We start from the raw sequence: 13326 nt of genomic DNA on the forward strand, positions 1-13326 counted from the left end.
AAACAAATTAAGGGGAGAAATCTAAGGAATTTGTTAGGAGAAATGAAAATTAATTCTTAGGAGGCTTTCAATGTGAGAAGAATTCCAAGGGAAGGAGTGTGATTAAAAAATATATCTGAAATGAATTAAATGAAAATTCTTAGAATTTTTTTCATAGCATTTCTTACTGACGAGAATTTCAAGGCAATTCAATTAAACGAAATTTGTATTCGGAAGATAATTCCGAGAAGTATTATAACTATATTCTTGTGATATTTCTTAGAGAATTTAGCGTGACGTCACGAATGAACTCAGTGGAAATCGGCTGAACCTTTTTGACATTTCAGTGTTTACAAGCATTAAGTCGTTTTTAAAAAAAAAAAAATATTTTAAAATTTCCGAATCTTAACTTGAAAATTGTCGAGGACAATGCAGAAGAGTGGTTTACATCTCACTGCAGTCTGAAAAATTATCGAGAAAATCTACCCAAGAAAAAATCGACTAAGTCCACGTAAACAGTACCACTAAACTGTCAACAGATTGAGGTTAACCCCGACGATGCAAAACCTAATTGATCAATTGTAAACCTCAATTAACAGAACCCAACGTTGAGTTCGTTTAAACTTAACGTTGAGTATATACTTTTTTCTTACTGCGTACGTAGTGTTTGCTTGATTTCGGCGACAGGTGGATTAATCTGGGTTATTAACACTCCGAACACGATGCCCCTCTGGTAAAATGTGTAGCGGCAAACTGTCAATATTTGAAAAATCATAGCTCAGCCATTTATTGACGAATTTAAAATTTATTGGCGCCATTTGGAAACACAGATGTTGAACATGTATTCGTTACCAATTGTTTTAAAATCGATCGAAAAATTTCTGAACAATTTGCCATTACACATTTTACCGGGTGTTAAAAGACATTTCAATTCAGGAACTCAGTGGGTTGGAATACAATGGTGATCGGATTGTTTTAGATAATCAAACTAACGCTCACAACCGACACATTTAGTCTCTCTCTCAAATATCAATCAGTTGATGTATATATTTCTACAAAAATATGCTCGTTTACATCATTGAACCTATTCGCGAGAAAATGTTACTTATTACACTTTACAACTCGGTTTTCAATCTACCATATATGCTTCGTTTTTTAAGGTAATTGTTACTGTTTATTGCATGTCAACTCGTGAACTGTACTAATACGCGTAAATACTTACAAATCCGAACGATTATTGATTATTATTATTATTTACGGTTGCACTACTATGGACGTTTGAAGCTATTTTTGGCTTTTTGGTCGGCTGTTTGATAATTGCTACTGTGTGTACTGATTAGTTAGTTGATCGATTGATTAGAGAATCGTTGTAAGAGAGAGGATCTGCACACGCAAAGACCTTAAAACTTTTCATTCGTTTCATTATCGTTTAAAGCATTCGTAAAATCAGTTTCATTGTATAAAAATGTACAAGATAAGACGTGTAAAAACGTAGCGCAAGATTTTGAAAAAGGAATAACGAGAAGACAAATAAAATAAAATGTAAGCCCTAATTAAATATAAAATTGTCTTCATTTTAGAAATGAAACGATGTGATGTATATGAAAAAAAATAAGCGACTTCCATGGGCGATTTTCGTCTCAGACGTGCAATAAAATCGCCATTTGTTCTAAAATTGATTCGTAAAAACAAAATCATAAGATAGTTGTAGCTTAGTAAAATTTTAAATAACTTCCTATTAACTAGATTTGATCGGTTTTCTAGCCTTCCTAGCCGGACCTCAGCTAGTTTTTCCTTGCGGCTGGGTCAAAACCTGTTCCGATATCATTATGATGCACTGTTCCTGGGTGATGGCGGATAGTTCCTTTAGCCACTCGTCCAGCACAACGGCACTGACGGCCAAATCACGTTGCCGCTCGCTTCCGACGCCACCGACGATCGAACCGTTAATGTTAACCAGCGAGTACTCGAGGCTGTTGTGTGGACTGCCGGTCGAGGTTAGACTGCTGGGGCCGCCCATCCCGGACGCCGGTCCCATGGAGGGATGGTCCACGAACTGGGTTTCCGCTTCTCGCGAGTCCCGCCGATTGCTGCCCATGAAGCTACTTACCCCGGAGGAGCTGTTAGACGAAAGGTACTGCTGGGAAGCGGCCGGCGACGGTGTCGCCGAGGATTGATGACTGGCGGGTGAGTTGGCGTTGCTTGATCCTCCTGGATTGGGCATGGTTGGAGGGTTTGTAAATTGTAAATAAAGGGAATCAGTTTTTGCGATTTGGCAAAGCGAATATTTACAGTAAATTACAGAATTGAAAAAAAAATCAAGCGCCTAACAATAAAACAAAAATATAAAATACATTTATCGTGCTAAAACTGAATCAACATGTTAACAAGCAAACAAATTAAAAATTAACTATATGTTAATGTGCGTGAGGAATGTTCTGCTGCTTTCTACACCGTGTTGTTTAATAGGAGCTACCCGGATAACCCGTCACGCACATAATGGTTAAAATAATATGAGAATGTAAATTCATGCCACAAAAACCACTTTTTAACTTGTGTAAGTAGTTGTCAAGAATTGCCAATAATGCCGCTATTCACATAACAGTCCCATGTCCTAAAGATTTCCTTTCGACCAAATTTTATTCATAAGAATATTACCAAATTCAGGAATTTAAAAAAAGGTTTCGATGCCAGCTGGACTTCAAAATAAAATCCTGCTTCAAAATCTTGGGAAACTCACCTTGATTCTGAGACTTACAGCATTTTTCATAAGAAAGTTAGAAGATACTGAGAAGTAAGCACATATCATCGGTAAGAGACGTGTGTCTGAGCAAATTAGTGAAACAATCTAAGGGCACCGGTGGGATTCGAACCCACAATTCCCATTCAGTACACGGGTGCATTGTCAATTATACAACGCTGGACCTATGGTCTACGGATGTATTTGGCTAATGACATTTGATTGTATCATCAGTTAGAGAAAAATCAGTTTATAATTTAATCCAATCCGCATCGTGCTCTCTCGCCGTGCGGATCTATTTGCTTTTTGCTGAAGGAAGTGTTACTGCTACCTTTAACTACAACAAATTTAAACAGCACTTTTCAGTGCTCAATATACGTGTACATTTTCTACCTTGTTTGACTCTTATTCCTCTTCGATCCTTGTTTGAACCCTACCCGAGGTAATCCTGCTTGGATATCGATTTGGAAAATTCCTCTTAAATCCTGCAGATTCTTATAGTAATCTGCTTGGAAGTCGATTTGGATAAAAATTTACTTCCGCGCCATGGCGCCTAAGCGCAAAAGAAAAGAGCAATCTCTTGATCCCCCTTCTGATGAAATTAATTTGAGTAATCAATTTGATTTTCTCACGGATGATGAGAATGATCCATTACCCAGGAAAAAATCTAGTAAACTTTCCTGGCTTAATTCCAAGAAGGAAAAGATGCCCCCTATCGTGGTAACCACTTCCGATTTCCATGCTCTTCGCACGGAACAAGTTTTCACTGCAAGTTGGTCGTCGGAGTGAATGCCGTGTATTGGCTGAAACCATGGACGGATTCAAACGGCTTCTCAAGTATCTTACTGAGAAGCAGCAACAATTTTTTACTTACTACACCAAAACTGAACGTGTGTTCAAGGTTGTCATGAAGGATTGGCCAGTGGTGAATCCCTGGATCAGATCAAAGATGAACAGGCAAAATTACTTGGAGTTGTGCCACTCCAAGTAATCAAAATGAAAATGAAATTTATTTTTATTTAGTTCACTTCAAGTCTAGTGAACTAAACAACCTTAAGGCCTTGGAAAAAGCTAGCCTTATCCTGCATGTTCGAGTGAACTGGGAACACTTCAGGAAGACTGGAGGAAATTTCCAAAACCTCACCCAGTGCGGTAAGGTCACGGAACAAAAAATTGCTACATGCCAGCTAAATGCATGAATTGTGGTGAGAGGGCAAAGCACGATGTCCTGTGAAGGAAGAGCCTAAGAAATTTAAATGTTCGAATTGTGGTGAAAACCACAAATCCAAGTTTTGGGAATGTAAGACTCGTAAAGCGATCCTACAATCTCGTTCTAAGTGACAGTTAGGAAACGCTCCACATTCCCGACCAGGTACAAATTCTTCTGCTGTTAACAACGGTCAGCGAGGCACAAATTCTACATTCGTACCCGTAGGTACAAATATCACCCCTGCTTCAAATGTTTCATCTGTACCTACTCCCCTCGCTGCTAACAATGTTCAGCAAGTTAATGGAGCTACGTATGCTGCTATTGCACCGGGTAGAAATCAAAATACTAACCAACGTTCTAACGGAAATTTTGACAATTTTAACTTAGGAAGCATTACTGCCCCCAAAATGGAATTTTTACAGAATTCATTAATTGACATGATTTCTGATATGCTTAAATCTAAAATATTGTCATGACTTTAAAATTCAGTAATGGATTTTAAAGCATTAAACATTTTAAATTGGAATGCTCGATCTCTTAAAGATAATGAAGACGAGCTATTTAACTTTTTGAGAGTTCATAACGTGCATATTGCCGTTATAACTGAAACGTTCCTTAAACCTGATCATAAGGTTAAGAAGGACGCAAATTATTTAATTTATAGAAATGATCGTCTTGATGGACCCTGTGGTGGCGTTGCCATCATTGTTCATAGACGAACCAAACATAAAATTTTTTCTTCATTTGAAACCAAAGTTTTTGAAACTTTGGGAGTTTCTGTTGAAACACAATTTGGACAACTTACGTTTATAGCTGCCTATTTGCCATTCCAATGCGTAGGCCAGCAAAAGAATTTTCTCAAGGGTGACCTCCAGAAACTTACCCGTCATAGGTCTAAATTCTTCATTATTGGTGATTTTAATGCAAAACACCGCTCATGGAATAATGCTCATAGCAATTCCAATGGTAATATTCCGTTTGATGATTGTTTTGCTGGTTATTACATTTTTCAATATCCAAACAGCTCAACATGCTTTTCTTCAGCAAGAAATCCCTCAACTATTGATTTGGTCTTAACGGATTCATGTCAACTTTGTAGCCAATTGGTTACCCATGCTGACTTCGGTTCTGATCACCTTCCAGTAACTTTTGAAATATTCCAAGAAATAATTTTTAATCCCAACAGCTCTACTTTCAATTACCATAGAGCTGATTGGGAGCAATATCGAACATTTATGGAATACAGCTTTGATTCAAACATTTCTTTGCAAACCAAAGATGAAATTAATTATGCTCTTGAATCTCTGACTACTTCTGTAGTGGAAGCAAGAGCTGCATCAGTTCCAAAATGCGAGGTTAAATTCGATTCAATTACAATAGACGACGATCTTCCACTCCGGCTGAAAAATGTCCGTATCAAAGAACACCCGATCCTGCCATTAAAGTTATCTTGCAAAAACAAATTAAAAAGCGATTCTCTTCCCTGAGACCCGAGTTCCAATCTCTTTTGGAAACTCACAAAAATATTGAAAAACCTCAAAACTCTATTCCAGCGCTTGAAGAAGGTGGTAAAATTTTGATCAGAAATTCGGAAAAAGTTCAGAAACTTGCTAAGCAATTCAAGAGTTCCCATAACTTTAGTTTGGGTCTTACTAGTCCTATTGAGAATCAGGTTGCTCGTGATTATCTGAATCTTTTCTCTCGGGAAAATATTTTTGATGATTCCTGGGGGACTGATTTGGATGAAATTAAATCTATAACTAAAAAGTTTTATAATATGGAAGCTCCAGGTGATGATGGATTTTTCTATATCCTCATCAAAAAACTCCCAGAGAGTACCTTGTCTTTCTTGGTAAAATTATTTAACAGATGTTTCCATTTGGCATACTTTCCTGATAAATGGAATAATGCAAAAGTTGTTCCAATTTTGAAGCCGTATAAAAACCCAGCTGAAGCTTCTAGCTTCTGTCCAATAAGTTTGCTTTCTTCAATAAGTAAACTTTTTGAAAAGATTATTTGTAATAGAATGGTGCTTCACATCAATACGAACTCAATTTTTGCAGATGAGCAGTTTGTATTTCGCCATGGGCATTCAACTACTCATCAACTCTTAAGAGTTACCAATTTAATTCGTTCAAACAAATCTGAAGGATGCTCAACTAGAGTTACTCTTCTAGACATAGAAAAAACATTCGATAGTGTTTGGCAGGAAGGTTTGATTGCTAAATTGAAAAAGTTTAATTTTCCACTTTACATTATGAAATTAGTTCAAAATTATTTAACTGACAGAACTCGGCCGTTTAAATTATCAAAATTCCAAATCTGATCCACAACCTGTTAGAGCAGGAGTTCCTCAGGGTAGCATTCTTGGGCCTACATTGTATAACATTTTCACTTCGGACCATACCAGAAGTCGCCATCTTCCAAAAGTTCACCCTTTTTCTGGTCACAAGTCCAAATTCTTTGTATTGAGTCCTCTATATGTGCTTTCTAAAAAAACGCTGAGTTCTTTTATGAATTGACCACTTTTAGGTTCTCGTTCTCCATTACTGCTCTTTCTGCTCTGCTTAACTTGGTGAACTATTGTAAAAACACACTTGTTTTTGACTTCAGTGTCCTTCCAGTTCTTCCCAATGTGGGAAAAGTGCAAAAAATCTTCGAGAACAATATTAGCTTCAATATTCGGACGTTAGATGCATTCAGTTTCATGACGTCCGAAATTGTGTTTTTACTGAGATGATAGACAATGAAATTGCCTTGCGCTATGAAAAGGCGCACAACTATAAACACGTGTTTCTCTGTGCGAAGAGTGAGTTCAGAATCCCGGTATATGTGGATTGTGAAGCAGTGACCGTTCGAGTGCATAACCTTCCACTGGCATGGCAACAAGCCACTGTTATGAACCTCATGGCAAAGTACGGGACAGTGATTTCCAGTTGACATGAGAAATGGAAGCACTACTTTCCAGGATTCCTAAGCGGTGTTCGAGTTTTGCGAATGCGACTCGAAAGCGCCATTCCATCATCGAGCAAACAAAAACGTGCCACCATTGTGGCCGAGCAGCACATCCCAAACAAAATTTTTTGGATGTAGCCACATCGAACAATACCACCGCTCCAGCAGCATCACCAACCGAGGGGGTATTCAGTCTCACTGATTTCCCGTCGATGGATATCGAACAAAACCAGCCAACGACATCGGGACACCGGATTCTCAGCAGATTAAACAACAGCGAAACACCGACAATCAAACCGAGGATCATCACACTTCAAACGTTGAAAGCAACGACGAACACTCTAGCACCAGCCCATCAAACGCAACAAAGGATTTCATTGAAAATACCAACAAACGCTGGCTGTCGAAGCACAAGGAGAACGAAAAAAAAGAAAGCTCGTGCTGATCAGTGCACTCAGAACACTGGTCAGCAAACAGATCGTGTAGATGAAACTGGTCTGGACTGGTCATCGGCCCAAGAAATGCCTAATAGGCGAGAGGGCCTTATAAATAAACGCAATAAATAAAAACACTTTTACGGTTGGCTTGGACCTTCCGAAAAGTTTTCCCTCAAGGTCCATTTTCTAGTAGCAAGTCCAAATTCATTCTATTGAGTCTTCTAGAAGCAGTGATGCAAAATATCATGACACTCACGTGACACTCGTCTACGCATCAACCGACTATCGCTGATAGAACGGTTTGTCACGCAGTGAGAGGTAGAGCCATGGCAAACAACAATCACCAGTAATGGTCGCTGCTCACAAGCAAAACGTTACCCTTGCTGCTGATGAGGAAAAGCGCAACGAAAACAGTGAAGACTTCTGCAGTACGATGACGAGAAAAAGCGAAACGACAGAAGAAAATGAAAACAATGCCTACGCATTCCAAGTTTGTCTCAGCAGGCGCGTCTGTCTGAGTTACAAACAAAGCAGGAAACATTAAACGTAAGCTGTTGGGTTCACTCACCAACACACTCACATAAGCAAGCAAAGCAGCAACTGCTTCAAAACGAGCACAGATGAGTGTCGGGATTGTCGGGAATGACCAGATCGGTGGTGGCTCACATTCACGACATTCACCAGTTACTTCTTTCTTCAACTTGATGGATGGTCATGAACAGCTTCGACGAGCACATTGATAGGAATGTACAAAGCGTTACTACCATCAGCTGTATGATGATCGTGATTGTGATAGGTCGCAACTCTGTCTAGAAGTCCTTTCGGAAAAATAAACGCAGATATCCAGGACCAATTTTATGAATTGCACACTATTAAGGTTGTTCCGGATGTTCCGGAAGGTTACCTATTGTCCTCCAGTGTTCACTTTCTGGTCAAATTCTGAATTCATTATAATACGTCTTCTATAAGTGTTTTCGAAAAAACCGTAGAGCTGTAGGACCAATTTACGGTTGTTCTGGATTTTCCAAAAGGCTCCTTAGGCTCCATTTTCCGGTCACCAGTTCGAATTTATTCTACTGAGTCTTCTAGAAGTACTTTGAAAAAAAAAACCGCTGAGCTCTCTAGGACCAATATTATTAATTGACCACTTTTACTAATGTTCCGGATTATTTGCAAGATTACCCAGATTCCGGTCACAAGTCCGAATTCATTATAATTAGTCTTCTAAAACACAAATACCATGAAGAACTCTGAAAAATGTAGTGATCATATAAGTGAAGTGATTGTTAATCAGAATTTTCTAGAATATCAGCTAAAATTGAGCTCTGGTGATTTTTGCACATAAGTAATGGTCACAGATCCGTTGTAGCAAGATATTGAAAATTCAGTCAAATTGAATAATAAATCACATGTTTAGCTTCCTTTGGACATTTTCTAATTTTTTGGAACCAATTGCATCAAACTTGGATTTCATTAGGTTTCGTATGAGGAAAAACACGACCGCGTAAATTTGGAATTAAGTGCTTACGTATTGTAGTCCAGAGAGAAGGAGCAAAATTTAGAACAAGAATCTGAAGAACCATTTGATAAATATGCAGTGTTTTGAGCTGACTTTGCATCGTTCCATTCGCAAGAATTTTACATGCAGGACGATAAATGAAATCGAACGCTTATCGATACCTGCCCTCCATATGTTTCTCAATTGCCGTCAATTGAAAATTTCTTCAAAAATCTTAACACAAAGAACTACTCCAATTACTTTGTAACAAAATACGTGGTAAGGTTGATCCTTGCTGATCAAAAAGGCAAAGTAGGAGCGACACACAATCATAACAAACATTTTTTCGACCCAGGGTGGGACTCCCAGCTAGCTGTATTAAAGTTAAGCACAATTTACTAACGAAAATAATCGTTTGAGTTGATAGTTTTCTGTGAAACAAAAATGCTTTTTTCAATGTAACCGTTAATATGCATCAACAGGATATTTCGTGATGTAATCATAAGTTGACTCATTAAAAGCACAGTTAACTATATTTCAACATACCACAGACAAAATGATAGTTTTACACCTATTCAACGTAATCATCAAATCTTCAAATTGTTAGCATTAAATTACATAATTGAATGTACATAATTTCCGTAATGAATAAAATGTAAACCAATTATCGAAGAGATGAAGAAATATTGCATCTGTAAATAGGCAATATTACTGAATAACAACGCTCTTGATTGTCTTCTGACCGACTTGAAAATACTAGTTGAAAAATCCTTTGAAAGCCCCCTGTCGAGCTAGTCGAAAAAATAATGCGCACACGGAAAGAAAAAAGTACCTAATGTTGAGTTGAGCAGTTCCGTGCGCCAACTCAATTTAGAGTTCTAGCGTCTACTCCATTTTGTGTTTCATTCACTCGCATGTAAACAGAATTACATACTTTTAAGTTGTTTTCACTCAACGTCAAGTTCAAACTACTCAAAATTGAGTTTTACACAACTTACTCAATTTTAACTTGGCGCACGGAACTGTCGAGTTGGGTGAATATAACTCAATTTTGGGTTGTTTTGCTCTTTTCGAGCAAAAGAGAGCAAGTGAGAGGCATCAACTCAAAAGTAAGTTTAAAGAACTCAACCGTTGGCTAGTTTTGGTTCTCCGTCAAACTCCGTCAAGCATTTAAACAGCGGAGGAACAAAGTAGACGACAAATTATCTGGGCCTCACCTGTTTACATCTCATTACGCATTACCGTGACTATTAACAATTCGCCTCTTCGGTCACTCTGTAACTCTTCACACCTATGGTAAAATCCCATAAACAAACATCAGTATGTGCGTGAAACATGGTGAACATTCCCTTACCCTTTCTCTCCTAGGAAAATCCCATATGATTCTTTCAATCTTTACGTGAAAAAACGGCAGCTTGCTGGAGGATTGAAGAGATAAGACAAAGTCCGCTAGATTTTCTGCACAGATTGTCAGATGCTTATGGGATTTTACCAGGAGTAAATAGTTGCAGAGTCACCGTCAACGTCAATGCTTGCTTTCGTAAAGGCCAATGCTGCAAACGCAAATAATTACTTTTTGCGTGAATTTCTCGAAAATGAAAACTCACTCAAGAAAACCATGATTCTGTAGAGAAAGAGTCCTCCTATCCGATAAAATTAGTGGCTTACATGGATTGACTTCGACCTACAAGACATTTCGGCATTGGTTCTTATGAACGCTCAGTGTCGATATCACGAAAATTTTATTTTGACAGATCGATGTCCAACTATGCCAGTTATGATTCAACAAACAATTATTGAATTTTTAATCATCAAAAACAGTTTTTTCATTCAAATTCAAAATTCTGCCAATGAAAATGTCATCACTGTGTTCCAGTAGGCCAGTAGAATGCAATGATGACATTTTCGTTGGCAGAATTTTAAATTTGAACGAAAAAACTGCTTTTGATTTTTTGATGATGATTGAAAAAAACAATGATGGTTTGTTGAACCTTATACCACTGAGGCAAAACAAAAAAGGGGTCAGCTTTGACTCACGTTATGTGGGGGTTCACTCCGCATGGAGGAAAGCCGATATCATGCGCAAAGAATCTTCGATTTGGACACAAACATATGGATGCAAAAAGCTGACTCAAAGCCTTTGAGTCAGCTTTTTGCATCCATATGTTTGTGTCCAAATCGAAGATTCTTTGCGCATGATATCGGCTTTCCTCCATGCGGAGTGAACCCCCACATAACGTGACTGTTTCACGCAGACAGCAACAGGCGGCAGCTGGCAGTGGGTCTAGAAAAAATAATAATGAGCAGTTCGTTTTGTTAACAAATAGTAATGGCTAAATAACTCTTTCCACAAGCGTCGGATCGTTTTGCGGTCTTGGAAGAAAAGTTCAATTGTAAAATTAGCTAGGGAGTAGTTGGATTGACTTATTTTTAGAGGACCATTGCCAGATTTTGATTTGAAAAAGTAAGTTTTTCCATAGAAAATCCTATGTAAAATTAAAACCGCTGGCGCTAAAATACAGTTACACCGACCGACCTGAAATTTTACACAGTTGCTCTAGGACCCAAAAGACCCCTGGAAATCATACTGGAACTGGAATTTGAATTTTGTCTCACCCTATTGATTATAGGACATCAGCGTATTTGACCAAACGCCTGCGCAAGTGTGGAAGTCACCCGAAGTATCTACGATACGTCTGGGTCAGTATCAAACTCCACATCCAACCATGACAGTGTATTGTCCGATCGAAAATGTTTCAGTGTGGCAAACGTAGGAGGCAGAACGGATGCAACTAAAGTTTTAAAGAAATTTAAAGCGTTTTTTGCTAGATTTGGGTTACCAAATGTAATAGTGACGGATAATGGACCAGCATTCAACTCCAGAGAATTTTTACAATTTTTAGAACGACAGGGCATTCAAGTAATGAAAAGCCCACCATACCATCCACAATGCAAAGGGCAAGCTGAATGCTTTGGGCGAGTTGCTAAAGTTTAATAAAAAATTCTTCTGGACCCAGAAATGAAAACATCAGACTTCCAAGATAAGCTCAGTTATTTTTTATTCAACTACCGCAATATTTGTTTGACTTCGGGCGAAGGAATGCCGTCAGATAAAATATTGAATTACAGACCGAAAACAGTTATCGATCTGATAATCCAAATAAAACATTCAAAAAGCAATTAGTTCAACAACGAATTGGAAATCCTTCTAGTTCCCCCAGTTTAAAGACAAGATTGAAAATCCTTTGGCTAAGTTAGTCCAAGCTGAATCCTAAATTACGAGAGCTTCCGAAATGGACTGAGGCAACCTTTGTTAAACAAATTTCTCCAAATGTTTTTCATATTGCAATCGGTTCCAACGTGATCTCGGCTCACAAGGAGCAGATTCGGCCGAAGGAAGGGCGTCGACGCCGGTATAATGTTGCGTTATAATCCCAGGATAAGCCTATGCAGGGCACGAAACGTCGGATTGATGAATCTGACGAAGATGAAGAACCGTTCCTTGGTTTTGAAACGAGCATGGAACCACCACCGCCCACCAGAAACGAATTACATCCGGCTCATCTACGATACGATTCAGCGAACGGGAGGCCCGTAATAGTTCCGAGAAGATCTACCCGTTTGAAAAAAAAAAGAAGTACGAAGAATTTGTTTACAATTCTAGATAGAGCTGGAATTAGGGCGTAACAGTTTTTGTAAACAAAGAAGAAGACTTCCCCTACCCGACGGTTATGTTGGTTTGCGTGGGTGTGATTTGAGTTCCTAGAAAACACAGATAGAAGTCATTGTTTACAAAGGCTGTTACGCCCTAACTCCAGCTCTATCTAGAATTACTAATTCTTGAATTTTGAATATCCTTTTACTAGCTGTAATGTGGAATTAGTGATAGATTTTCTTTGAATTTTGTGAATATTCAAAAGATTGAAAGTTGATATTTGCTATCTTGGATTGATTGGATTATAATTCAGTGTCAACATTTCAAAGGGGCGTAATTGCTTTTGTAAACAATGGCTTCAGACGTCGATTTATCGCAAATAAACGCTCACCCCTCCAAGTTAACTAGTAGAGGAAACATTCCTCTACCTGTTGGTGTAATTAATTTATATGAGTGAGCTTTTATTTGTGAGGAATCGATAGCTAAAGCCATTGTTTACAAATGCAATTACACCCCTTTGAAATGTTGGCACTGAATTGTAGGTTTTGTAGATCGTTCGAAAATAATCTTGCGATTAACTAACACGTTGAGGACTGTTACAGTACTGTCCAATCGAAAATGTTTCAGTGTAGCAAACGCTTAATGAACCGATTGTATTCTCCGGTAGGGCATCGTCGATCTCTCCTTTGTGTCATTTGCCTTATATACGAAAGAGTGAAATAAATCAAAGAGTCTTGCTTTGGTGATCAAAGAGTGAACAGTTATTTAATACGAGTGTAACTTTGAAGAAAACATAAAAGACCGATACGTATTTCGACTGCTAAATTGAATTAGAATAAAAGCTGATTTTGT

General features: G+C 38.2%; 1 protein-coding gene across 5 annotated transcripts in view; it reads right to left on the reverse strand.

The window, feature by feature from the left end:
- Nucleotides 1-988: 988 nt before the first annotated feature.
- The window catches only part of LOC135701166 (FHIP family protein AAEL005291), a 93222-nt gene continuing 80884 nt past the window's right edge, over nt 989-13326 (reverse strand). For all 5 annotated transcript variants that reach the window (XM_065221909.1, XM_065221908.1, XM_065221910.1 and 2 more), the window contains one exon: nt 989-2190. In XM_065221909.1, the coding sequence (XP_065077981.1) occupies nt 1760-2190 (431 nt within the window). In that variant the 3' untranslated portion in view covers nt 989-1759. The remainder of the gene's footprint in view (nt 2191-13326) is intronic.

The sequence above is a fragment of the Ochlerotatus camptorhynchus genome, unplaced genomic scaffold (assembly GCF_037179485.1).
Source record: "Ochlerotatus camptorhynchus isolate MF236.1 unplaced genomic scaffold, CSIRO-AGI_Acam_v1.1 ptg000150l, whole genome shotgun sequence".
NCBI lineage: Eukaryota > Metazoa > Arthropoda > Insecta > Diptera > Culicidae > Ochlerotatus > Ochlerotatus camptorhynchus.